The 27,661-nt window shown below is 40.2% G+C and overlaps 1 protein-coding gene and 2 long non-coding RNA genes across 3 annotated transcripts in view; 2 read left to right on the forward strand and 1 right to left on the reverse strand.

Annotated features, from left to right (window-relative positions):
- WNT8B (Wnt family member 8B) overlaps positions 1–27,645 on the reverse strand; it is a 28,979-nt gene extending 1,334 nt beyond the window's left edge. Inside the window, exons 1-4 of the mRNA XM_079899400.1 lie at positions 26,109–27,645; positions 2,452–2,485; positions 1,554–1,692; positions 606–731 (exon numbers count right to left, since the gene is read on the reverse strand). Coding sequence (XP_079755526.1) covers positions 606–731; positions 1,554–1,692; positions 2,452–2,485; positions 26,109–26,176 — 367 coding nt within the window. The 5' untranslated portion in view covers positions 26,177–27,645. The remainder of the gene's footprint in view (positions 1–605; positions 732–1,553; positions 1,693–2,451; positions 2,486–26,108) is intronic.
- LOC307174897 lies at positions 19–20,743 on the forward strand. The gene is made up of 3 exons (XR_013824197.1): positions 19–169; positions 3,290–3,424; positions 20,564–20,743. It is a non-coding gene; the product is annotated as an uncharacterized lncRNA (long non-coding RNA).
- LOC307174896 lies at positions 23,601–26,192 on the forward strand. The gene is made up of 4 exons (XR_013824196.1): positions 23,601–23,797; positions 24,685–24,795; positions 25,727–25,881; positions 26,082–26,192. It is a non-coding gene; the product is annotated as an uncharacterized lncRNA (long non-coding RNA).
- Positions 27,646–27,661: the final 16 nt, after the last annotated feature.

The following is a 27,661-nucleotide window of genomic DNA, read 5'->3' on the forward strand; positions in this document are numbered from 1 at the left end:
TTTGTGCTCCTACTTCCAGCTTCAGCCAATCCCGTGTCCCAGGACGTAAGTAGCTGCCAAGTGAGGCAGGTGCCTGCTCACCCCGTTACTATGCTTCTGGCCTTTGGGCAGAGTATGCAGACCTCCGCCAGCAACTGACGTCTGGAAGGGACATGATGGTGCAAAAAAGGTGAGGAAAGCACAGCATCGAGGGGGAGAGAGAAGGGCAATTGAGATAATACGGAACAGCAGTTGGCAGTTGAGCTGCAGGGCAGAGGGTTGGAAAGGATAGTGGAGGTAAACAGTGGAAAGGAGACAGGGATAAGCAGCATGGAAGGGCATTCCCCCTATGTTTGAGACAGTAATAGGAATGATTCTGAAGGCAGGGTTCTTCCTTTATCATTATTGTGTTTAAATTAAGGAAACCACCCAGTCAGAGAAGGGTCCCTAGCTACGTTTAGCCTGGTTTGTCACTGTAGGGTTTGGGCTCAAACTGGTTCGCCCTGATTTTCCTCAGATTTAGAAGAATACAACTCTTGTTCACCCCACCAAGTACCCACCAAGCTTTTCACTACTTAAGTGAACTTCATTGGGCTGCCCTACCCACCCTCAAGATCACTACTCACCCAGTTGCCCATTGCGGGAGTCATCACAGCCACAGTTGTCAAAATCCCCAAGGCTGCAGTTTCTAGTCAGAGTGTACATAACCCCGGCAGAACTGATAGCATGTACAAATGCTGTCTCCCGATTAGCTGACAGGAACCAAAAATTGAGTGAGTTAGAGGGAGGAGTTACAGCCCAAAGACATACCTTTAATACCATCGTTATACCCGCCTCTCCCTGTTCCGTTCTATTTCCCCACCTTTATAATGTACCTTACTCTCTTCCAGGGTCTGCTCTAGCCCTGGTCTCAGCCCTGCTCTTCTTCCTTCCCATCTTTTCAGGTCACACATTTTATGACTGAGTGGCTAGATTATTTGATATGGGTGAGATTTAGGTGGGAAAGAGCCCAAGAAAGAAATGGGGGAGAATCTGAATGTCAGGTTGTAAAGAACTCATCCCCACTTCCTCCTGGAACATTGAAGTCTGAGAGGCAGGTGCTAGTCCCGGAAAGAACCACTGATTGGCAGCTCTTTCACTTTCTTGCATGGCCGCTTTTTATCTTCTCCATGGGAATCTGGGCTCCAAGTCAGTTCCCACTTGCCCTGTACCTCTCTGCTAAGCCTGCTGAAGGAAGGGGCTAAGAGGCATGAAGATTTACGACCCCTACCTACCTTATTTATATTTTGAGGAAGCCTTTAGCCAGCCGGGAGACTGAGGGTGGTATAGGATTGGGGGTGAGGCAAGGTCCATTTGTTGAGCAGTGAGGGTATTGGGGAAGAAGGAAAAAAGCTCTATAGGTAGGAAAGAGGAGCTGGAGAAGGAACAGAGAAGATGCTGGAGAGGGAGATGACCTGAGAGCAGAGACCAGCTGAGGAACAAGGGTGTAGAGGAGGCAGGGGGCCATCCCTGGAGAGTGGGGCTCTAACCTGTGGCCAGGGGGTCCAGGGAGCTGTGGCCGAGGCTTTCCTTACCACTGCGAAGGCCGCCATGGCTGGACAGCTGCAGGGCTCTCTCAGGGCAGTTCCAGCGGTCCCAGGCAAACTGGTATTTGCATTCTTCAATACCACTCTGGGCACCAGCTGCCACGCTGCTGGAGTAGATCAAGTAAGCCTGCAGGGACACAGGGGTCAAACTTCAGACTCACAGCAACTGAACTTGGGAGGCATTTGCCCTAAAGTGGCCAAGCACCTCTTTTCCTGTGCACTCCCATCCCTCCAAAATCATGACAGAGTAAGCACTTCAAATATGCTTTTAACATCACAAATAACATCACAAATAAACTTAGGTAGAAACCTAAGCCTCAGAGAGGTGATGTAAAACAGTGTGCCCAAGGTCCCACCACTAGCAAATGTCTGAAGTAGGAATGAAAATCAGTTTCATTAGACTCTAGACCTCACTGCCTCTATTCATTATACTATTCTGTCACTCCAAAATGAGCCTCAATTACATAATTAATGAATTTTCAGCCATTTTCATCCTACTACTAGCTTAGAAGAGAACATTTTGTAAGCTGGAAATGTCCTTAGAGATCATGTAGTACAATGCCAGCACTTGAAAGATGGAAGACAGCCTCCCACCCTGCGCTGAGGAGGATGGGTGACTGTAGCCTGACACTGCGAAAGAAAACTTCTCTGGCTCTGGAAATTCTGGCCATAAATTCAGAGTCAGTATTCCTGAGTTCTTGTCCTGGCTCTGACACTAGTTTGCTGTGCGGTTTGGGGTGTGTCCGTAACCATTTCTGTGCTACAGTTTTTCTGCCTATAATATATACAGCATAATAAAAGATATAATAAAAGATATTGATATGTGTAGTCTTCAGTCAAGAAGCTGAGTGAAATCCAAATAAATCGAAGGAATTTTTTTTCTTACCTTTGGACCAGTCATCAGGAAATTGTTCACTGACCTGGAAGAGAGAAAAACCACAGAACATAATAGAGATACACCAATTCATTGCTGCTGCCAAGAGTTGTGAGAATTACTTCAGCAAATATGCAGGCACACCTCAGAGATATTACTGGTTTGGTTTCAGACCACTGCAGTAAAGGGAATATCACAATGAAGCCAGTCACGTGAATGTTTTGGTTTCCCAGTGCATATAAAAGTTATGTTTACACTATACTGTAGTCTGTTAAGTATGCAATAGCATCATGTCTAAAAAAATAAAATGTAAGTGCCTTAATTAAAAAATACTTTATTATTAAAAGTGTTAATCGTCACCTGAGCCTTCAGCGAGTCGTAATCTCTTTGCTGACAGAGGGTTTTGCATCGATGTTATGCTGCTGACTGACCAGGGAGGTGGTTGCTGAAGGTTGGGGTGGCTGTGGCGATTTCTTAAACTAAGAGTAAATTTTGCTGAATTGATTGGCTCTTCCTTTCATGAATGATTCCTCTGTAGTAGGCAGTGCTGTTTGATAGCATTTTGCCCACAGTAGAACTTCCTTCAAAACTGAAGCCGATCCTCTCAAACAGTGCCACTGCTTTATCAACTAATTTATGTAATAGTCTAAGTCCTTTGTTGTCATATCAACAATACTTACAGCCTCTTTACTATGGGTAGATTTCATCTCAAGAAACCACTTTCTTTGCTCATCCATAAGAAGCAACTTCTCATCCATTCAAGTTTTATCATGAGATTGCAGCAATTCAGTCACATCTTCAGCCTCCACTTCTAATGCTAGTTCTCTTGCTCTTTCCACCACATCTGCAGTTACTTCCTCCGCTGAAGTCTTGAACTCTACAAAGTCAGCCATGAAGATTGGAATCAAGTTCTTCCAAACCACTGTTAATGTTGATCTTTTGACCTCTTCCCATGAATCATGAATGTTCTTAATAATCTAGAATGGTGAGTCCTTTTCGGAAGGTTCTCAATTAACTTTGCACAGATCCATCAGAGGAATCTATCTATGGCAACTATAGCCTTATAAGATGTATTTCTTAAATAATAAGACTTGAAAGTGAAAATTACTCCTTGATTTATGGGCTGCAGAATGGATGTTGTGTTAGCAGACATGAAAACAACATTAATCTCACTGAACATCTCCATCAGAGCTCTCAGGTAACCAGGTGCATTGTCAATGAGCAGTCATATTTTGAAAGGAATCTTTTTTTTTTCCCTGAGCAGTAGGTCTCAACAGTGGGCTTAAAATATTCAGTAAACCACGTTGTAAACAGATGTGCTGTCATACGGGCTTTGTTATTCCATTTATAGAGCACAGGCAGAGGAGATTTAGCATAATTCTTAAGGGCCCTAGGATTTTCAAAATGGTAAATGAACATTTGCTCCAATCTAAAGTCACTAGCTGACTTAGTCCCTAAAAGAGAGTCAGCCTGTCCTTTGAAGCTTTGAAGCCAGGCATTGACTTCTCCTCTCTAGGTATGAAAGTCTAAGATGGCATCTTCTTCCAGTAGAAGGCTGTTTCATCTACATTGAAAATCTGTTGTTTAGTTTTGCCTCCTTCATTAATTATCTTGGCTAGATCTGGAATCTGGATAACTTGCTGCAGCTTTTATATCAGCATTTGCTGTTTCCCCTTGCATTTTTATGTTATGGAGATGGCTTCTTTCCTTAAGCCTCATGAACCAACCTCTGCTAGCTTCAAACTTTTCTGCAGCTTTCTCACCTCTCTCAGGCTTCATAGAATTACAGAGAGTTAGGGCCTTGCTCTGGGTTAGGCTTTGGCTTAAGGGAACGTTGTGGTTGGTTTGATTTTCTATCCAGACCACTAAAACTTTCTCCGTATCAGCAATAAGACTGTTTCACTTATCATTCTTGTGTTCGCTGGAGTAGCACTTTAAATTTCCTTCAAGAACTTTTCCTTTGCATTCACAATGCAGCTAACTGTTTGGGGAAGAGGGCTAGCTTCCGGCCTGTCTTGGCTTTTGACATGCTTTCCTCACTAAGCTTAATAATTTCTTGCTTTTGATTGAAAGTAAGTGACTCTTGTTTTCATTTGAACACTTAGAGATCATGGTGGAGTTATTAATTGGCCTAATTCCAATATTGTTGTGTCTCAGAGAATAGGGAGGCCCAAGGAGAGGGAGAGAGATGGGAATGGCTGGTGGGTGGAGCAGTCAGAACCCACACATTTATTAAGTTTGCCATCTTATATGGGCATCGTTTGTGGTGCCCCCAAATAATTACAATAGTAACATCAATTTTTATTTTTTTGGCCACGCTGCACAGCTTGCAGGATCTTAGGTCCCCGACCAGGGATTGAACCCAGGCCCATGGCATTGAAAGCAATGAGTCCTAGTCACTGGACCGCTAGGGAATTCCCACATCAAAGATCACCATGACAAATATAAAAGTAATGAAAAAGTTTGAAATATTGCAAGAATTACCAAAATGTGATACAGAAACGCTAAGTGAGCAACTGCAGTTGGAAAAACGGCACCAATAGATTTGCTCAATCCAGGGTTGTCATAAACCTTCAATTTGTAAAAAATACAAGATCTGTGAAGCACAATAAAGCAAGTCTGTAATTGAGAGGAAGAAAGGGAAAATGGTTTTTCCAAGGAAAAATTTTGCATGAGGAATCTACTTAATTTAGTTTTAAAAAAAAAAAAGAACATGTACAAAAGGAGCTAGTATTATGCTTTGCTTGGATTTTTAAAATTTCAAATACCAAAAATGTTGGGAGTAATGTTTGATCGTTATTTTGCCAGAGTGGGAAGAAAGCTAGCATTAACTTGCTACTGTCTACCAGACACTCTGCTCTCAGTATTTTACATGTTGATGTTGTTAAATCCTTACTATCTTGGGCATTGTTATCCCTAGTTTTCAAATAGGGAATGTGAGACTGAAAAAAGTTAAATATATTGTTCAAGCTCACCCAGTTAATTAGTGATTGAAGCAAGATCTGAATCCAGGTCCATCTGACTCCACAGGACTCTGAGAAGGATAGTTCTCTAATCAGAAAGAGGTAAACAGTGGAATAACTTTCTAGGGATTGAGTCATAATTAAATTCGAAGAATAAACTGACTCTGGAAAATAGTTTGGCTGTTCCTTTGAAAACTAAAAAGGGACTTGCCACACTACTTAGCAGTTCCACTGTTGGGCATTTATCCCAGAGAAATGAAGACTTATTTTTACTCAGGAACTTGTATTCAGATGCTCATAGCAACTTTATTCAGAATAACCAAAAATTGGAAACTACCCAGATGTCCTTCAAAGGGTGACTGGTTAAAAAAACTGTGGTACATCCATACCATGGAGTGCTACTCAGCAACAAAAAGGTATGAACTGTTGATACACACAAACACTTGGATGAACCTCAAGGAAATTAAACTGAATGATCAAAGCCAATCTCAAAAGGATACATACTGCATGATTTCATTTATGTAGCAGTGGTTAAATATGTAATTATGGAGCTAAAGACTAGATTAATGGTTACCAGGGGTTAGGGATAGGGGATGGATACCACTATAAAGTGATAACACCAGACAGTCTTGCGGTTATGATTGTGGTATGGTTTTGCAAAGCTATACATGTGGCAAAATTGCATCGAGCTATACACATACATACATATATACATACACACACACAAATAAGTGTATGTGAAACTGGTTGAAGTCTGAATAAGCTTCATGGATATTGTACTATAGCTGTAAGATGCTAACACTGGGGGAGGCTGGGGAAAGGGTGTGTGGGACTTCCCTGCGTGTTTCTTTGCAACCTTCTGCAAATCTATAATTATACAAAAATTAAAAATATACATACAGGGGCTTCCCTGGTGGCGCAGCGGTTGGGAGTCCGCCTGCCGATGCAGGGGACATGGGTTCGTGCCCCGGTCTGGGAGGGTCCCACATGCCGCAGAGCGGCTAGGCCCGTGAGCCATGGCCGCTGAGCCTGTGTGTCTGGAGTCTGTGCTCCGCAACGGGAGAGGCCACAACAGTGAGAGGCCCGCGTACCGAAAAAAAAAAAAAAAATATATATATATATATATATATATACATACATATATACATAATCTAGAGTGCCGGAGATTTGGCAAATGGACTTCAGTATAGGCATTTGAAAATTAATCCAAATATATTACCTATTATCTTTCTTTTTCCATTATAATGGGAGAAAGTAACATGGGAATCGTTATGTATTATTCCATGAAAGTTGGTGTAACCTGCATTTCCAAAGGCCAGTAAGATGCTGGCCATCACAGAAAGTGGGTTGGAAATGAAAAAGGCTAAGAAAGTTCAGTTTCTCATCAGAGGCCAAAATAGCTTGACTGGCATCATACAGAACACACACAACACCTAAAATACGGGTAGTTTTTGACAAACAGTATCAATAAACTGAGATGCTGCCATATGAGAGAAGATGGAAAAGGTTCAGAAAGAAATGTAACAGACTTTTAGAAAATCATAAAAGACTACAGAGTCTAGCAAAACCAAGGCCTATTTTTTGATGCTTGGCAAGCAAAATTAAAGAAGCAGTAAATAAAAAGAAGCAGTACTCTCTTGGGGACAGTAGTACCAGCAAAGCATAAAAATAAATTCAAAATGATGTGAATGAACTCATAATTGCCAAAGCCATTATGGGTTTGGAGATAAATTTCTGATCCGTAAAGACTAGTGTCAGACAAGTCAGCCAGTTCCTGTGCCTCAGATAAAGAAGCCTGAGCTTGCTGTGTCTCAGAACGGCAATCTTTATGTGAGGGATAACTTTTGAAGACTTTCATACGTTACCAGGCCAGACAGAGGCTAGTTCCCATTCCACAAGACAGACAGACAGTATAAGGAAAGAAAACAAAGCAACAAAATGAAGACTGGGTGGCAGCCAAAGGAGAAAGCTTAACGGTGAGCCTGGGTCAAGAGACTTCCTTTGAGAGGACACTGAGTTGAAGTCACAGAGAGTGATGAGCAGAGATGCTAGAAGATTCTTCTTTCCTCGAAGATCCTACAGTATGTAGAGATTTGTATGATATGCTGGTATAGCCTAGTTGATTAATCAATGAGATGTAATTGAGCACTTGCCATATGACACAACTGTAGGCCTTATTTGGACAATATTCCCGTAAGTTGACTTGGGTTGTTAACCCCCGAGGTATTTGCAGATATATTTGAACCACATGGCAGGGTTTACTTGTATCCAGTATGAAGCAAAGACTCCAGTATGTCCTTGCACTCCGCACCAAAGGAGGAGGGTCTTGTTCTTGATTAATGAGATGATGGCAAGGTGTCCTTTTGAGGAGTAAAATAGAATATGGATTACAGAAAGCATAGTGAATGTGTAATGTGAGGAGAGCAAAAGAGGAAAGAATTTAAGCATTTGTATGGGTGCCACCTAGGGACAGTAATATGATTAAATGAAAGATGCTAACAAACAGTGGAAGATAGAGACAGCTCTACAGAACATGGTCCAAGCAGCATACTACTAGACGAAGGTGCAAGCTTCCCATTCCCTATATGTACAATTGCTGATGACACTACACAGGTTGGGTGTCAGTCAAAGGGTTTATGTCTTTCTGGACCCTCCCAACTCTTAGACCTTTTGTTAAACTCCAGACTTGCATATCCAACTATATTCCTTTTTTTTAAAGAACTAGGGTTTGAGTCCTAATTTTTTTTTTTGGCCATGCTGCACCGCACGGCTTGCAGGATCTCAGTTCCCTGAGCAGGGACTGAACCAGGGTCCCCTGCAGTGGAAGCACTGAGTCCTAACCACTGGACCACCAGGGAATTCCCCCAACTGTATTCTTGACATCTCCACTTCAATCTTTAATAGGCAGCTCAAACTTAACACGTCCAAAACTGAACTCTTGATCTTCGCTGCCACCATTTCAAACCTGCTCCTCCCATTGTCTTCCCTATCTAAGGAATGGACAGTTCTTTCTTCCATTGGCCGGACAAAAATCTTGGAGTCATCTTTGACCTTTCTTTCTCTCACATCCTGTATTCAGTCTGTCATCAACTCCTGCCAGCTCCAGCTCAAATTATATCCAGACTCTAACAGGTTCCCAATACCTTCACTGCTGTCACCCTGGTCCAAGCTGTCATTATCTCATGCCTAGATTATCATTAAGGCCTGCAAACTGATCCCCTTGCTTCCACCCTTATTCTCCCATAATCTATGCTCAAAAATGATTGGTCCCTTTAAAAAGTGATCCACTTAAACTATAAATCAAATTTTGCCACTGTCTGCTCAAAATCCTCTAGTGGTTTTTTATCTCACATAGAGTGATAGCCAAATTCTTATTGTGGTTTATAAGATCCTATACAATCTGACACCCAGTTAGGCCTCTGGCCTAATCTCCTACTACTCTCCCCTCACTTACTCTGCTCCAGCCACACTGGTCCCTTGTTGTTCCTCCAACACACCAGGCACTCTCCAGCCTCTGGGCCATTACACTTGCTGTCTTTTCTGCCTGGAATGCTTTTTACTCAGATAGCCACATAGCTTGTTTCTTCACCTGCACTGGCCTTTTAATCAAATATGTCATTCTCCCTGAGGTTTTCCTGGATCATCTATTTAAAAATTGAAACTTCCCCCACCCTTTTCTCTGCTCCATTTTTCTCCACAGCACTTTTCATCATCTGAACACTAGGTTTTACATCTTTATTTGTATATTCTCCTTCCACTAGACTGTAAAGCTTCATTAGGCAGGTTTTTTTTTTTTGGTCTGTTTTGTTCACCAGTTATTATCAGTGCCTTGAACAGTGCCTGAGGATAGTAAGCATTTAATAAGTATTTGTTGAATGAAAGAACAAAGGAACTCACATTTAGGGGTGGGAGCAGGAAGAAGTATCATCTGAGGAAACTCAGAAGGAACAGCAATCTAGAGAGATGGGGGAAAGGAGAGAATCCTTCATTCGTGCCCAAGGTCTTACCACCATGATTATGCAATATCTCCCAAATCTTTACCTCCAACCCTGACTTCCATCTTGAGATCCAGAGCTACATTTCCAAATGAATGCTAGACTTCTCTCCTGGGAATGTATCAAATTGGGAGGACAGTATGTTTATTTTTTTTTAATTTTAACTATTTAATATTAAAACACACACTTTTCAAATAACTCCAATGCCTATTCCAAAATATTAACAATGATAATATGATATGAACACTTACGGGATATGGTTAAAACTTGTGTTTTTTCTTACAAGGGAAGCACACAGCTATTAGAAAGCACTCTCAATAACAGTATAATCCTCAAAGGTTGGGGTGGGGTGGGCAATTGGTGCAAGAGACAAGAAAATAGTAGATTATCTGTGAAAAAGTCTTCCTGGAGATTATAATTAGCCTCCCTCCCCACTCTCATGCTGGTTGAAAATCACTGTTATATTGAGAGAAAAACTCTCCTTTGTTTTTAAGAATTAAAAAAAAATTTACTGTGTGTTATTTTGAAATCAGCACAGTGAACCTAAGAAAAATAGGTAACGTAATCAAAAAGATAAAAGCAAAAGTTAAAGAATTAGAAAACAGAAAAACAGTAGTTTTATAGAGCTGTCTTTGAAAGATAATAAAACAGCAAATCTCTAGCTAGAGTCACCAAGAAAAAGAGAAACACAAATACATACAATTAAGTTGATTCATGCAAAGAAAATACTATAAAAGGTTTCAAGGGACTTCCCTGGTGGTGCAGAGGTTAAGAATCTGCCTGCCAGTGCAGGGGACACAGGTTCGAGCCCTGGTCTGGGAAGATCCCACATGCCACAGAGCAACTAAGCCCGTGCGTCACAACTACTGAGCCTGCGCTCTAGAGCCCGCAAGCCACAACTACTGAAGCCTGCGTGCCTAGAGCCCATGCTCCACAACAAGAGAAGCCCCCGCAACGAGAAGCCCGTGCACCGCAACCAAGAGTAGCTCCCGCTCGCCGCAACTAGAGAAAGCCCGCGCACAGCAATGAAGACCCAATGCAGCCAAAAATAAATAAATAAATATATTAAGAAGAAAATAGATTTCAATATATCCTATTTTCTTTAAAAAATTTTAAAACTACAGATGATTTTCTAGGAAACTATTACTAAATTTGCCTTATTATGAGGCAGAAAACCTGAGAGAGGAAGTTCTAGAGCCAGAGGGTCGGTGTCCCAGCTCTGCCACTACTAGCTGTGTGGCCCTGGGAAGAGACTAGTCTGTGCTTAGTCACCTCAACCATAACTAATGTGGGGATGGTGTGGTAACCTCAGAGAGTTGTTGAGAGGGTCAGATGAGATAATACTTGTATAGGACAAATGACAAACTGGGGGAAATGCTTACAATATATGACACATGAAGAGCTCTTACATATTAATAAGAACAAAACAAACACAGAACTTTAAAAAAAATAAAGGACACAAACAACACAAATCCCAAAAGAAATAAAAATGGCCAGTAAACAATGGAGGAGAATATGTTTAAAAGTTAACTCATCTTCCGTGCCAAACTAGCCACTTCTCCTGACTTTACTAGTTTTTTTTCCCCCGTCTCTCTCAAACCATTCTCAACATCCAATCAGTTATTACAACCTGTGTGTATTTTACCTTTTTTTTTTTGCGGTACGTGGGCCTCTCACTGCTGTGGCCTCTCCCGTTGTGGAGCACAGGCTGCGGACGCGCAGGCTCAGTGGCCATAGCTCACGGACCCAGCCGCTCCGCGGCATGTGGGATCTTCCCGGACCAGGGCATGAACCTGTGTCCCCTGCATCGGCAGGCGGACTCTCAACCACTGCGCCACCTGGGAAGCCCTATTTTACCCTTATAATATTTTTCACATACCAGTTCCCTCTTTTCTTTCTCGCTACCTCGGTGACTCTCATTGTCGCAGCCTTAGTGGTGGCCTCCGACCTAGACCACTGTAGAAGCTCCACTAATAAGACTTCTCTACATAACATTTTTTATCCCATTTAATTCAATGTAGAGTCTGTAGCTAGATCAATCTTCTGAAAGCCTGATTCCGATGTCATCCTACTCAAGAATCTTTTGTAGTTCTCCAACTCTGGACACTCAAGGCCCTCCATAATCTGACCGTACATACCTTTCCAACCTCATTTCCCATTAAATATCCCTACTTGTCCAGTCCTCTAGTCAAGCTGAACCAGTTGCTATTCGTGGAAGTCCATGCATTCATGCCTCTATACCTTTGCTCATGCTGTTCTGTTAAATCTTACCTATTCTTAGTATTTTCAACCAATAGTGCTGAGACAACTGGATATCCACATACAAAAGAATGAGGTTGGATCTCTACCTCATACCATATAAAAATTAACTAAAAATGGATTATAGACCTAAATGTAAGAGCTAAAACTATAAAACTCTTAGAAGAAAATACAGGTGTAATTTTTCATGACCTGGAGTCAGGCAATATTATTTTAGATATACCAAAAGTACACATAACCAAAGAAAACAGATAAATTGGACTGAATCAAAATTAAAATCTTTTATGCTTCAAAAGACGCAGTCAGGAAAGTAAAACGACAACCCACAGAACGGGAGAAAATGTTTACAAGTCATATATCTGGTTAGACACTTGTATCCAGAACATATAAAGAGCACTTACAACTAAAGAGTAAAAAGGCAAATAACCCAATTTGAAAACAGACAAAGGATCTGGATAGACATTTCTCCAAAGAAGATATACAAATGGCCACTAAGTACATGATAAGACGCTCAACATTGTTAGTCATCATGGAAATACAAATAAAAAACACAACAAGAATTCTCACCCACTAAACTAAAATTAAAAAGACTATAACAAGTGTTGTCAAGGATGTGGAGAAATCAGAACCTTCATACATTGCTGGTGGGATTAAAAAATGGTGCAGCTACTTGGAGAATAGGCTGGCAATTCCTCAAAAGGTTAAACAAGGAGTTACCATATGACCCAGCTATTCCACTCCTAGGTATTTACTCAAGAGAATTAAAAACATGTGTCCAACAAAAACTTGTACATGAGTGTTCATAGCAACATTACTCATGATAGCCAAAAAGTAAAAACAACCCAAATGTCTATCAAATGATGAATAGATGAATAAATTGTGGTCTATTCATACAATGGAATATTATTCAGCTGTAAAAAGTAATGAAGTACTGACAAATGCTACAACATGGATGAATCTTGAAAATATCATTCTAAGTGAAAGAAGCCAGACACAAAAGGCCATAAATTATATGATTCCATTTATACAAAGTGTCCAGAACAAGCAATTCCATAGAAACTGCAAGAAGATTAGCAGTTGCCAGGGACTGAGGGATGGAAGAATGGGACGTGACTGCTAATGGATAAGGGGTTTCTTTTTAGGGTGATGAAAATGTTCTAAAATTGATTGTGGTGAGGGTTGCACAAATTTGTGAATATACTGAAACCCATTGATTTGTACACTTTAAGAGGGTAAATTTTATAATTTATGAATTATATCTCTATAAATATGTTAAACACCTTACTTATTCTTAAATTAGTATCTAGCTCAAAAGCCACAGTCAGAATTTTTCAAGACTCACAGCATCATTTTTCTGCCTCACATAAAGGTTTTCCTTTATTCCCTTATAATCAACTATAAATGGAGCCTGCCTTAATTATCATTGTATCCCTTCCAGCTCCTAACATAGTTCCTTGAACATAGCAAGTACTCTATAAAAGCAAATTAAAGGGGTTTGAAAAAATAATCGAAGGGTCATCAGAATCAACAGAAAATTCTAGGATTAAAGGGACTGAAAAAGGATTTGGGGGACTATGAGAACGAAGTCTGTGGCAAGCCTGTGTTCCCACTAATTTTCTAGCATTGTGAGCAGATGAGCCTGCTACATTCACAGAAGGTTATTCCACAAGAGCAACAGACAATGAACACTGAGCAGATGTATACAGAGGTTGATGTTATAATCAAAACTTTTACCAAAGTCAATCTGATACGCTTAATGCTATATGTAATTGTTATTGTGCTTCATAGTAATTAGGCATAAGTAGTAAGCAATTTACATAAATAACTGTAGTTAGTTTTGCTTTTACACTGCCAAATAAAAATTTTATAATTTTTTCCTCTCCTTTGGTTAGTTTTCCAGTGTATATACTGGTAACATATAAAATTTAATTTCTATCACAAAAATAACAGTTAACGTTTATCAAGTATGTAAGGAACTCTCTGAGTGCTTTACCTGTAACATCGTTTTCAATTTTTATAACAACCCCATGAGGTAGGTACTGGACTACTTATTGAGTGTTTATTCTGTGAACACAAAATACTATTTTTACTGCTTTACATGTTTTAAACTCACATAATTATTACAATTATATGAGGTAGAAACTAGTATGTATTCCATTTTACAGACACAGAAACTGAAACATAGAGTGGTTAGCCAGCGTCACACAGCTAGTTAAATGGTAAAGACAGGGTTGGAACCTAGTCAGTCTGGTTCTGGAGCATGTACTCCCTTACTGCTGTGCTTTTCTGTAACCCATATATCTCTTGCTCATATTCCCACATATTAATCCAGGACTCCTAATCCCAAAAAGTTCTTGATAAGTATTTCCTGGAGGTCTCAGGGATGTTTTGCACACAGTCAGAAAAATCTCAGTTAACTATCACATTGTCTCTGCTGCTTTTCTATTATTCCATTGCTCCAGCTCTTCCTTCTGCTTCATGCCTACCAGGCACCCATATCTGCCAGGCTCGGCTTTATCTACCACCACATCCCCTGGGCACATTTTGGGGGTACTGTTGCTGCTCACGTTGGGTTCAACGCATAAAAAAGTAGGGACAAACAAATGTACCACACTAATGCAAGATGTTAATAATGGGGGGAATCTGTGCAGGGGAGAAGGGGAGGGGATATATGGGAACTCTGTACTTTCTGCTCTAGTTTTCTATAAACCTAAAACTTCTCCTTTAAAAAGTCTATTTTTATTTTAATATAGGGGCAAATGTCTTTTAACCCCTTTTAGAGTTTTACTTTTCCACTTGAGTATCAAAACTGCCATTTGTGTATAAGTTCTTACAGGGTTTTAGCAAAATAGTTCTTTTGTTTTTGCTTATAACAACCCCTGGGAAAGAGACTCCTAGTCACCCTCCAACCTCCTTCATTGAACTGAAACTGAGGGGCTTGCTAACAAATTCCAGTGACAAGCTTTATAGCTGGATCTTCTCAATTCCCTTCCTTTAGAGAGAATCCTCTCCTGAGAAGACTCCATAGTCACTCATTTAGATAAACCTCTGGGGCCTGAGCCTTACCAGTTTTCCTGATCTGCCTATATATGCTGGATCCAAGTGGTGGACCCAGCCTGGAGCCCCTTCAAAAGGTGGCCCTTTCAAAGGGTGCCATCCTTGCAAGGAAATGAGCAATTTTAAAAAGTATTAACTAGAGACTCTGTAGTGTTCTGTTCATACCTTTCTTGGGATCGGCTTTCAGGGACCTCATGCAAAAAGTGCCTTTGCCCACCCAAGAGCAGTGTGCTTAGTCTTGACACCCTGGCCATTATTGATTCACCTACCCTGGACCTCTTCCACTCCTATAATGACTCTGAAGAATAAGCACCAGTGAACTTTCTGATTTTAGGGAAGACTCTTTATTACCTTGGAAGCTGACAGTTCCAGTGGCTCAAAAGCAAACACATGGAGACTAGGGTCTGACCAGATAAGCAGGATAATTTCTCAGTAAGACTCTGACTGAAGCTCTAGCCCTGCCCCTGTCCCCAGATGCCTGAAGAGGGTTACTTTGGTGTCAGCATCTCCCCAGTGGAGGAGGGTGTAAGCAACAACCACAATCCACCAATCCCCTTTAACTGTCAGGTGGCCATAGTGCCTGGCCTGGACAGGACTGGATTCTTTCCCTACCTCCTGTCTCCTACCATCTGTCTTGCTTTGGCGTTCTTTTAGAGGTGTTCCATTAGTCTAGGACAGTGAAGTGCAGCCTTGGAGTATGTAAAACTGGTGAAGTCTGAATGAGCTTTATGGATATTGTACTACAGTTGTAAGACGTTAACACTGGGGGAGGCTGGGGAAAGGGTGCATAGGACTTCCCTGCACATTTCTTTGCAAGCTTCTGCAAATCTACAATTATGTAAAAATAAGAATGTAACATACATACGTGTATACATAATCTGGAGTGCCGGAGATTTGGAGAAGGGACTTCATTACAGGCATTTGAAAAACAATCCAGATGTATTATTTGTAGAGCATGTGAGAATCTTCTGGGGTTTATTAAACATGAAGGCCCCCAGCTCCAGAGACTCTTGTTGGGTGGTGGTGATGGGGGAGTGGGTCAGAATCTGCATGTACACGTTCCCGAGACGGCTGTATTGCAGATGATCCTGAGAGTCTGCTTTGAGAAGCACTGGTCAGTGGGAGAACAGGGAGGTGCCTACAAGCATCTGATACCTGGGTATAATTTGAGGGCCTGGGAGACTCAAATTATTGCCTCAATCTTCTGGAAAATGGCTGCTCCAACTGCAACAGTAACAAATAGGTGGACATTCTCTTCTGTTGTGTCTGGATGGAGCACCTTCTGGTTTCGGTAGTTCCCAAAGCTCTCACTGGTCACTGCCTTGAGGTGCTGAGTCTCTGATTGCACTGAGTGTTAAAACCGTGGATCTCATTCCTTCCCTGCCGTTTTTTCTTGGTATTGGTGTTTTCCTGGTGATTACAGCTGCCTTGTTTATGCCCACCTTCCGCATTCCAAGGCTAAAATATCTGGGGGGAATGGAATATGCTCACAAGGATTCTGAATCTTTATCTAGGGGCCCTCTGTCCTCTAAGAAACAAGCTAACTACTTTCACTCATGGAAGTCTTTAATGCCATGACTATGATTTTATATTCTTAGACGACCTCCACACTCTTGCCTTCAACCTTGAAGTGAGTCTTTACTCATTTTTTGGCCTATGCTTTTTCCTACAAGCTTCTAATGCTATTTCATTCTTCTCCCAAGTTAATTTACCAACAGTAAGAATTTGAGAGAACAATCAGATCTCTCTCTCTCTTTCTCTTTTTCCATCAGTCATCCTGAGCTCTCACAGTAATGTTTCACTCAAAGTAACCTCTGCTGATACTGGCTCCCATCTGGGCTGGTTGGCCGAATTGTGTCCTTTTGCTTGTCTTTACTACCTTTTGCCACGACTTCTCTAATATCAACATTAACAAGTTCCTTCCCCTTCCTTTTAAGTCCTTGCTATTCTCTTCATTACTAAGTATCTTTTCAACACTTGTTAAGCAGCCATCCACACATACAGATGCATTAGTAGTTTTGAGGTTGTGGGTAACCGCTAAAGCAGAGCCCTGTGGACTTTCTGTCATTTCCCCATTGCTTCTCTGCTCTAGGGACCTTCTAAACTTGCAGCACCTCAGTGGCTGTAATCTGGCCATAATCTAACCACAATTCAAAATTCTTTGATCTAGGGCACAAACACCCACACCTTTCAACATTACATATCTTTTCTTGTGGCCTATATGGCCTCCTGAATTGCCTATTCCATACTCAACCTGATCACCAGCAAAACATTTTCCCAGGGATCTGGGACAGGAGGGGAAGGACTTTAGATCAACCCAAATACGAATGCCACAGCTTCTCTTTTAGCTCTTGGAAAGTCTCCAAGTTTCTTTTGTTTGTTTGTCTTTTCTTACCTAACATTTGTTATCCATAGATCCATACACTCAAATTTTTAAAGCTCTCTTCACCTGATACCATTTGAAGAAATTACTTTATTTTACCCCCTTAGGAAGTTCTAGAAAATTACAAGTTCCCATTCTCTGTTAGCTATGTCTCATTGTGGACAAGCGGTTGCAGCCATTATCCAATTAGTTGTACCCATTTCTCCCTATTTGCAGGCTTTCTCCAAACTAGGGTAGCCCACGAGGCAGTCTGTAGCACATCACTTTGTACCGTGAGTGGTGCAGCCGCCCTGGTGAGGACACATGCCTGGTTCTGTATAGTTCCATGGCACAGGACCGGGAGCACCCAGCACTATGCTATCTGCAGGCTTGCTTCTCCCTTTGCATGACCAGAATGTTGTTACTGGGCTAAGTTTGTGCGCATGATTCCCTCTCCCCTCAGTATGAGAGTTCCCTCCCAGGAAAGAACTCAGTCTCATGCAGAAAGCCTTGCAGGCCAGCCTCACTAGTTTCCCAAGTGTGCCCAGATACATTTGAATCCCAGTGGTTGATATGGCTTTGATTTAAGTTAGGATTCCCTTTTTCCCTTCTGCACATATGTTTTTAAAAAGCAAAGGTTCTAAATATAATTATAATTCTCCAGAATTTGGTGTTTTCCTCTCAATGCCAAGGACTCTCATCTCAATGCCCTCTCATCCCCTCCTTTCTTCTGCCTCCTTTCACTTTCCCCACAAGTCTTTGAATAACAGGTTTGGTTTCTCCTTGCCCTTTGAGGTCCATAGAAAGTGTTTGGGTGATGAAGCTCTAGTCGGCCTACTTCAGGAGAGACCATCGGTTTATAATAACTTTGGGTGATGGCCCAGGGAAAAGAAGAAGTGGTTGTAAATGAACATAGATACAGATTTCCATCTGGTGATTTGGCACAGAGAGAGTACAGGGGAAAGGTTAAGGGGAGGGTCCAGAGTAGGGGAGCTGCTAGAAGATGCCCCAGTGAAACAACTTTCTCTTAGAATGAATGTCTGAAGGCCAGGTTTTTCACCTCATAGAGCTCATGAGGTGCACTGGGCCGGGGAAAGCCCAGAGACAGCTCTTTCTCAGCAAACTTCATCGTGACTCTAGCCTCTACAACATCAGTCCCACAGAGCACACATGCACCAGCCCACACACAGAAACGTACGTACATACCCAATTACGTATATAGAAGGTGAGCTTTACTAGTGACTGTGACATAATATCTCATTGGTCCAAACACTTTCACTACCTTTGCTGACAATATCTGAGGATATTTAAGCTAGAAATAATTCACTGTACAATTAGAGTTAAGTTTAAAATGCAGCTTTTTCTAAGAGTGACCAGCATGACTAATTCTTATCCACTGTAAAGTAGAAATAATTGAAATCAGGCTCTTTCCTATTTAGTTATGGGGAGGGATTAGGAAGTAGAAGGCACAAGATAGCTGAAGTCTTGAAGGGAAGAGAAGGATTCAGAATTTCAAAGGCAAGTTTCCTCCTACTTAAAAATTTGTATTTCAGTAGATTGAATAGAACAGAGGCCAGATTACAGTGAGTAAACAGTTATGAAATGAAAGTAGCTAGTATAGATTCATTGAAGGAGTACGGATATGAGAAGAAAGAGAGAAAGAAATGTTGCAGTGAAGATTGGGGCCAAGTGAAGGTTTTTTTCAAGATATGTATAAAAGGAAAAATTAACAAGTGTGTAGTTTTGGCCGTATCCCCATATCTATTTCATGGATTTAAACTCCCTCTCTTTATTCAAGGGGAATTCAGCCCTATAAATAATTCTCAAACTGTTTTATATAAATGTGAATTTTCTATATTATAATGCAGTGCCCTAAAATATTAGGGAAAAAAAAGTCTTGTAAACCACTTGGCAAGGAGAAAAGGAAGGAAGGAAGGAAGGAAGAAAGAAAGAAAAAGTAAGGAAGAAAGAAAAGTTAAACAGATGCCTCAGTTTTAGCAGTTGTCCTTAATATTTATATTAAAATCCCACAGTATCTCAGATCTAGCCCTTGCCAACTAAGTAGTGGCAAAGATAATATAATAGCCCAAAGACAACTGTGTATCATGGGTCTCTGCAAAACAATCTCAGGTTTCTTCCCAAGCAAATCACAGATTTTCAAGGGATAATCTTTTCCCTTGAAACTGAAAAGTCATTTGTATTTCAGGATATTTTATAGAGTGATAGGCTCTCTTTCCTTGTCCTCATTTCCTTCCTTCTTTATGTATTGTAGCAAACTCTGCTGAGAAACACTGAGATACAAAAAAGCACTTCAGCCTTCAGCATGTAAATGAGGACTGTAGCTGGGAATAAGCTGTACTCATTCTCCATTCTGTGGTCTCTAAGCGAAAGCTGCTAAGGTACAGCTCAAACCACTGTTCCCAGAAAGCCTGGGATTGCAGGAACCTCTTCCAGGATTGTTATGAAGGCAAAGAATTTTGTTTTGTTTTATGATCTTGTAACGTTGGTCCCTGTAGTGCAGCCTTTAGAAAATATTCATGTTCTCAGTTGCATTGGTGGATCAATCAGTTTATATCAGGATCAAGAAGGGAGGTATGCATGGTAACTATAAAAATTATCCTACAACACAACTAGGTGACCAGTTCAAGGCAGGAAAATTGACACGCGTTGGCACTTTGGTACCGTTTTCATTACTTAATGGAACAAAATCCAAATGGATGTTAAAATTTTCTTTCCTCAATCTGACCCATTTATCAATTTCTGTTGCCTTTGCTAACCAGCCACAGCTCAAATAGAAATAAATTCAAATATTTTTTGAATAAATTTTCTCTTTTTACTCATTTGTTTTCTTGATTTTTCCCCCAAGGGCAGTCATATCTGTATGATGTTCCCCAAGATTCACTCTAATTACTGGCTCAAGGTCTCTCAGACACAAGATTTCTTTTCCTATCATTCTTTTTCCTATTTTGAACCATGGTAGTATTTGGAAGATTTAAACAAAGAGAAATATATGCAGTTGACAATGTTACAAGAAAGTATAGATGAAGCAAGAGGAGCTTGCAGTTGATAACTGTTGAAGCTGAGCTATGGGGTTTCATTATATATGCTGTTCCCGGCTTTGTAAGAAAATGAAAATGTTCATAATATAAAGTTAAACAACAGAGTGAATAATCCAAACAGAACCAATCATCTATGCAGTCTAGGCTCTACCAGATGCCTTGGATTCACATGAAGAAATGCCAGACATGATAAAATGGTGCACTATCACTATTTATTATCTTGGGTAGTATGGAAAGGAACCTTCTAAGTCTGATATGGAGAGCCTGAGTAAAGCAAAAGGACTGTGATTTATGGTAGCAAGAGAGAATTACAGTCTTGAATGAAGGGGAATTTTTCCTCACGCAGGATGTTTTAAGCTTGACCTAGTAAACATAAGAATTTCATCTATGGAGTTGCATAGAAAGATTCAACTGTTGGCTCACTTACAGGGTCTTATTGAAACTACTGGCACATAGCCTCGTACTGTGCTGGTACTGCAGGATGCTGAAGTTGGAAAAACATCCTATTAAGAAGAGTGAGTTTGAACTGGTCAGATAAAGGTAAGTTTAAATGATACCCCTATGGTCTAATTTCTCTTGGCCTGGAGAAAACTCTGACCTTAGAAGCATACAGTGAAATGATATGATCAATAACAAGAGCCGACAATAAAGATTGAGAAAAACAAACCATAAAAGTTTGGCTTATAATAAGGCTAGAGAGTCTGTCCAAAGTGGATGGTAGTTTCTTTCAAGAGGCCCTCCGAGTGTAGGTATATTTCAAATGGGAGGCAGTGGGAAACGTTATTTATGTGAACCAAGCTCAGAGTTCCCCCAACTGTTAACCCAGCATGATCTTTTACCTAGGAAGAAAAATCTGCTTTCTGAAAAATGAGGGTTTATCCTAAGAAAAATTGTACTGACCTCTCTTTCTAAGCCCTATGAATTCTCTTCTGCCTTTCTGATGGAAATAGGGAAGAGGTTTTCTTTCTGTTTGGGGTTTTTTTTTTTTTTTTTTTGAAGATCAACACTATACATTTATTCTACACATCTCCCCATCATGTGCTTGAATTAGGGATATTGGGAAATTTGTTTTTACCATTGGCTAGTTACTTTGATAATCAAAAGGCGAAAGAGCTCTAAAGATTCCAAGTGTTTATTTAAAAGCTGTTAGGAAATGAAATGAAATTAAAAATGATGAAATGAAGGACACCCACAATAATTCTTGAACTCCTGGAAATCCTAACAGATGCTGCAAATATAGGTCTTTATTCTTAGGAAAATATAGTCAGAGCTAGCTTCCTTATGCTATACATAAACTTTTAACATCAGAGGCAGTACAGATAGTACAGAAGTTTTTGAACTGATCTCCAAACAAACACAAACCCACTGTGTTGAAAAGAACAAGTAATTTGAGGTTTAGGGCAAAAGCCAGTACTTCACACATCTAATCCAAATCAAAGAGACTGCAAATAGTTTTTGGTGGGATGAAAGGAGTGAAATAAAAATAAATTCTATGGGTAAATAAATGTAAGAGACAATTTAAATAAGCTAACAAAAGAAATACATTAAAAAATAAAAATACTAGCCAGGTACAAGCTTTTGTTTCTCAATGCCAGGCTTCTGCATCTTTGTCAGACTAAACTGTTAGTATCATTAAAAACTCCCAGAAGAATTGGAATTCCAGACAGAGAAAGAAGTCCGGCCACAGAATGAAGGAGCATGGTCCAGTATTCTGGCTACTGAGCTACAAATCATGGGCAGCGGAAACAAACCAGAGTCTTGTCTGACACAGGATAGTTTAGTGGCTCAGTGTAGCAAGTGGTGTAGAGTCAAATTCCTGTCTCATTACTGACAAGCTGTGTGTCTTTGGCCAAGTTACATAGTGAACGCTCACTAAATGTTGGTTCACAATATTATTATTCCTGAGTATAGATTGTGTCCCAGGATATGGGGCAGAGCCAAAGCTAATCATAACTTAGCCTTTCTCAGGAGTCTATAGCTATATAGCAGTAAGAACTTCAGTAAACCAGGCAACTTTCTACTTTTAAGCTACAAAATGTGAAAAAGGGGAGCAGAGAACAGAGGTAGCTAATTTAACCTGGGAAGACTTCCTGGAGGAGGGACTACCTGAACTAAGTCTTTAAGGATGAGCAGATGGCAAAGTTCTGGTGGAATCTTTGGACTCTTTTAGCCAAAAAACCATTTCACCCAAATGTGAGCAAATAAAATCCTTTGCAAATGTCCTGATTTATAATAATAATAATAATAAAATCAGCCAGCAGATTAAGAGAATTTGATCATATCAATTGGATAAAAAAAGAAAAGAATAAATGGAGCCCAGGAAAAAGGGATTTTATTAATAGTCCCAGAGAGAATTAGCATTACCCAATATAGAGCAGCATTAAACCAATTGTCCCAGCTGGGAAAAAGAAAAAAAAAAAAGTAAATCCTTTCCATGGAAGAGAGAGGATTTGGAACGAAACTCCTTTTCTTCTAGCCTTTTAAAAAATACTCCCATTTTTCTCTATATAATATCACAAGAAGGAGATCTTTCTTTGTGTCATATTATCATCTACGCACACAGAAATGAAGATGTACCACGGAGCGTCCTCCTCATCGTTTATACAAACTGGTTTTGTAAGAAAAGCTGTAATGAAGTGTCTCCTCCCAGACCTCACAGCCTTTGTAAATGATAATAATAATTATTGTATTAATATTATTATCTATGGCAAGAGATATAGAGACACTGAAAGGAAAAATGCAGGGCTCCACTATTGAGAAATCAGTGACAAAATGGGAATTAAATTTCAGTGATCATGTCTCAAGCCCTTAGAGGGACTTCCTACAGTGCAGCTGCCAACCTAATCTACCTCCGAGTTACTCCACGAATACCAAGCCTTTTTTTACGGACTATAAACTTTTTTTTATTGAGAAGGGAAGCGATTAGGTATGTGAATCTTTTATATTGGCATATTATTTTCCTAATTTCAAAGCAATTTCACACACCTTCCTTTTTATTTCCCCAACTTTGCAGATTCCCAACCTCTATGAGGATGAGAATCCCTTTTTAATCTGACAAAGTTTAGTGGATTCTCACCTGTTCTTTTTTTATCTGTCAGTGGGAAGAACTCAACAAAAACTTAATATAAAAACAAATTACCATGAATTCAATAATTTTTAAATGAGTGTGTATTTTATTGTTCATAATATATGTGAAAAATAGTTTCACATATATGCAGACAATAATAAACTATAGATGATGCTTGGTGAGAACATGGACTCAACGCCCCCCCCAACCACACACACATGGTAATTGAAGTGCTTGCTAATCAGGGGTTCTGCATGTCATTATCAGATGAAATTTCAAGAACCATAGAAAGGTTACCCTAAAAATGTACCTGGAGAGAACCAAGGAATTATATATATCAAAAGCTGCCTTAAAACCCAGAGATTTCAGATAAATTCTTGCTCTACTGCAGAAAAGAGAATGACCCTATTTAACTCCTTTGGAAAGAAGGAGAGGCAGTGATCTCCGTTAAAGAATGAGGACAGAGCCAGCGTTAACCTCTATGTCCCAGTGCATCTTTCTGATTTGGTGATTGAGTGGAGCAGAGAGAGAGAGAAATGGATAGAACTGAGCAAGACCCAGTATCATTGTGAGACATCATTGGGAGTAAAATAAAGGTAAGAGTTAAGGAAAAACATGTTCTAGGCCTGTTCATGCCAGATAAGAAAGTATATTGGAAGTGAAAAGTCAAATTGGTTTATCTCTGGCCACCATTACAACTGTCTCCATCTGCTTGACTGTATCATGCATTCATGCGTTCCCATTCTCTCTCTCGTTTTTTGTTGTTGTTGTTGTTTGTTTTGTTTGTTGGAGCCATTAGGATTAAGAAAAACAAATTCAAAGGAAAGATTTTTCCCAAGTTACTAAAGGAAATTATCCTCAGAAGTATCCCAACAAGAAGAAACTGTGGAGAATGCTTCCCCCCCACCAACTCCCACCCAATTATCTTGTACTGAGATACCTAGTAAAACTGCATGTTGTAGGTGAATGTCATCTTTATTCTTTCCTTTTCAAGCCCAGGAATTTCTGTTGATGGACTCTTTTAGACAGTAATTTCAGGAAAGCCTACAATTGAACAGCCAAGCAGAAATTGTGGTTCTATATTTGTTAAATGCTTTTGAGGTCCTCACATAAAAGGTTGATAATGAAGTATTAAGAGAAACTCTGAAAGGCTGCGGTTGGTCAAATTTCTCTGCATGGCACAAAGGGGAGGATGACCTTATGCAAAACCCTGATAGTTCCATTATAAGAATAACCAAGATTTAATGTGAAGTTTAAAAATCACTTTCAAATGCTACCCAAACCAGACTCTTGGCAAAGTATAAATGTTTCATTCAAATTGGGGCTTATAGGGAAAAAGCAATTAAAATCTAATTGCATTATACAGGAGATTTGTACATTTTCTCCTCAAAGTCAGGCAAGGAGAGAAGGGGTTCTTAAACCCTGTTTTTAAATTAGAACTTTCTTTCACATCTCTTTTTTTCTTGTCTCCTTTTGAATCCAGACACTTGAATTTGGACAGACAAGCAACCCAGCCACCTTTCAGTGTGGCTGTGTCAGTATCGGAATGAAATGAACATGACCCCCTCCAGCAGGGAAGGAACACACAGTAAAGGTATTTTTTATAGAACAATTCTTCACACTGCCCTGGTGACTGGGGAAAGGAGTCTCGTGTTTCTCTTTTGCTGATACTGAATCAGCTGAAGAATACCATGAACGTCAGTAGAAATGCTCTGAAATAGTCTGCTCTCCCTTTTGTCTTTTTGTTCTCATGAAGGAGAGAGAAGACAGATTTTTTTTTAACATGAAATATTTAATTAAAATGCCAATTAAAAATTGACCAGTTATTCGGTGGTTCAGTTTATAATCAGCGATGTTGCAAATTATTGCGTTAACTTGCAAACTGTATTAATTTGGCATACTTCTGTTCGACTGTCTAATAAAGATGGCTATACTCACTAAAGATAAGAATACATTCTTAACTAGCATAGGAAGCTGATTTCAGCAAAGAAATTCCTGTTCTTGTTTTCTCAATAGTTAATGTAGCAATTGGATTTATATCTTGGTTACACAGATGGGCAAAATTAGAACTGATAGAGAAACTGAGTTTATATCTTAATTGGAGAGAAATTCCAAACACCTTAGCAACATGCATCTCCCAGGTCTTACTTCTGTATGTTATTGCATACTTACTTATTAACATTTCCATATATAGACCCTTATACGGTTTCCAAGAGCTAAATGAAAATGATGATAATATCATCTATCATTTGTACAATGGTTTATAGCTTACAAAGCACTTTCACACACATTTTCTCAGCAATTTAGAAATTTGTGTAAATGGAATAAATTAAATACATTTGTAGAGAAGTTTAGATTTCTAAAACAGTTTATTTCAAACACGTTTATTAACCCACTAGCAACTCGGTAGCTCGAGCAAATTTTTAGTCTCTAGGAAGTGTCAATATGGGCAGTTACTTAGAATATTCTGAAAAAAATTAAAGTCAGAAAGTGCAAAATAAGATCCAATTGAATTTTGTCTCCAGCCTTCACCTCAAAGATCAGATTCAGCAGACGGTAGAACTTGCTTTGAACCACCACCTTCTTCTCCACAATGCGGACATCAGGATTTGGTAAAAAGGAGTACTGTCCATTTCCCCCAAAAAGACTTCGAATATTTGTGGTCCAGCAACTTATAAAAGTAAGAACCCCTCCCCTCATCTAATCATCCATTCCTTTATTACCTGGGGTCCTAAAGATTTACTAAAACCGGCCATAAATTTAGGAAGAGCCCTACTCCACGGAACAATTTTTTCCTAGGAGAGATCCCAAGGCTTCCAACAGTTCTGGAAATGAAAATAAGCTCTCTCCAATAGATTACATACATTTACCTATTCCCAGTTCCAGGTAAGAGTCCAGGTTACTTACCAGGTGTGGCTGAGTTGGAGGACACAGGTGAAAAGAAAGATGCACACAGAAGGCTTCGGAAGCAACATAATCCTCTGGAGTGACAAGGATAGAAAATTCTAAAAACTTGGGAGACAGAGAGGTAAGATGGGAAAGTATTCTCCTCAGTGGTAGTGGGGTGGAATTCTCCTCAAGCCCCAACTTCCTTGGTGTGTAAGCGATCCCAAACAGAGTTAAGGGGAGGTGAAATGGAGCTGCCAAACTTCCAAAGAAGAGATTATCTACTTAATTAAAGTTTTTTTCCCCCCTCTAAGTCCTTCAGCCAATCAGAACTCAAGTGCCAGAGAAAGATTGAGTCGATCAAAAGAACACTCCAGGATCCTCCCAGACAAATGCAGAAGAAGGGGACGAGGAAAAGGGGACAAAGAGAGGAACACGGAGAAAGAGGACAAAGAAAGAAGGTGGGGGGAGGAAGAAAGGGACATAGCAAATCCCCTCCACATAATCACTGCATGGAGTCTCTCTCCTCCCTCCCGCCTCTGCCCTCACCCCCACCCCCAGCCTCCCTCACCCATGCACACTCACCACAGACACACACACACCGAGAGGAAAGCCTGGTCCCCAAGGGGATTTAGAAGGGACTGTGCTTTCCCGGTTGTCCTTTGTAGGGCTTTGAGGCTTAATTTGCATTCAGGGTAGCTTTCTTCAGAGAAAAATATACCGTGTACTGGGTGAACCTCAGCCCTCTAATCTGAGAATGCAGGGGTATGGCCCAACCATCTCCAGTATTCTTTAAGTTAGAAAGAAGCTTAGGAAACTTTAGGGAGCCTGATGGTTTCTTCCTTTCAACTTTTCCATTGAACGCTTACTTGTTGAACACCTATGACATTCTCAACCCTACACTAGACATTGTGGACATTTTTTAAAACCAAAACAGGATTTCTGCCCTAGAGACATTTACAACCTAGTAAGGTGATAATACAAGAATGTAATTTAGTAAGGTATTAAATTGCTACAAACTGACTGTAAATCATATAGGCTTATTTGGGGAAGGTTTTCTGAAGAAGGTAGAATTTCAGCTTCGAAGAAGGGATGATATTTCAATAGGCAGCCACCTCCCTATGGTGAAGCCAGGAGGGTGCCCAAGTTTCTTGCTCTCACATCTTGGAGCTGCTGTCCCTTCTGTTCTGCTAAGAAGGAAGGGTCACCTGAGTCACAATGCAGGAACCCAAAGGGCCCCCAACATACTTCCACATGGTCACATCTGCTTTAGCATCTGCATCACCTTTCCTCAGGGCTCCCCAGAGACAATGGTCTGTCTTCATTTCCTTCCTTTTATCTTTATTTCTCTTGCTTCAGAACCCTCTCTGGCCAGATCTACAGTGGCAAAGGGAACTGGAAAACAAAGAATTATTAGATTAATTCATTGCTGGATTATTCAGGCCAGAAGATTTAGGGCTCTTGACTTGAATATTTTGACCGTTAACCTTATTGTCCATTTTGAATCTTCCAGATCTTTATTTGAGATTCCTAAGTGTGAGATGAGCTCAGTCAGCTCTGACCCCCATACAAAC

The sequence above is a fragment of the Stenella coeruleoalba genome, assembly GCF_951394435.1.
Source record: "Stenella coeruleoalba genome assembly, chromosome: 16".
Taxonomy (NCBI): Eukaryota; Metazoa; Chordata; class Mammalia; order Artiodactyla; family Delphinidae; genus Stenella; species Stenella coeruleoalba.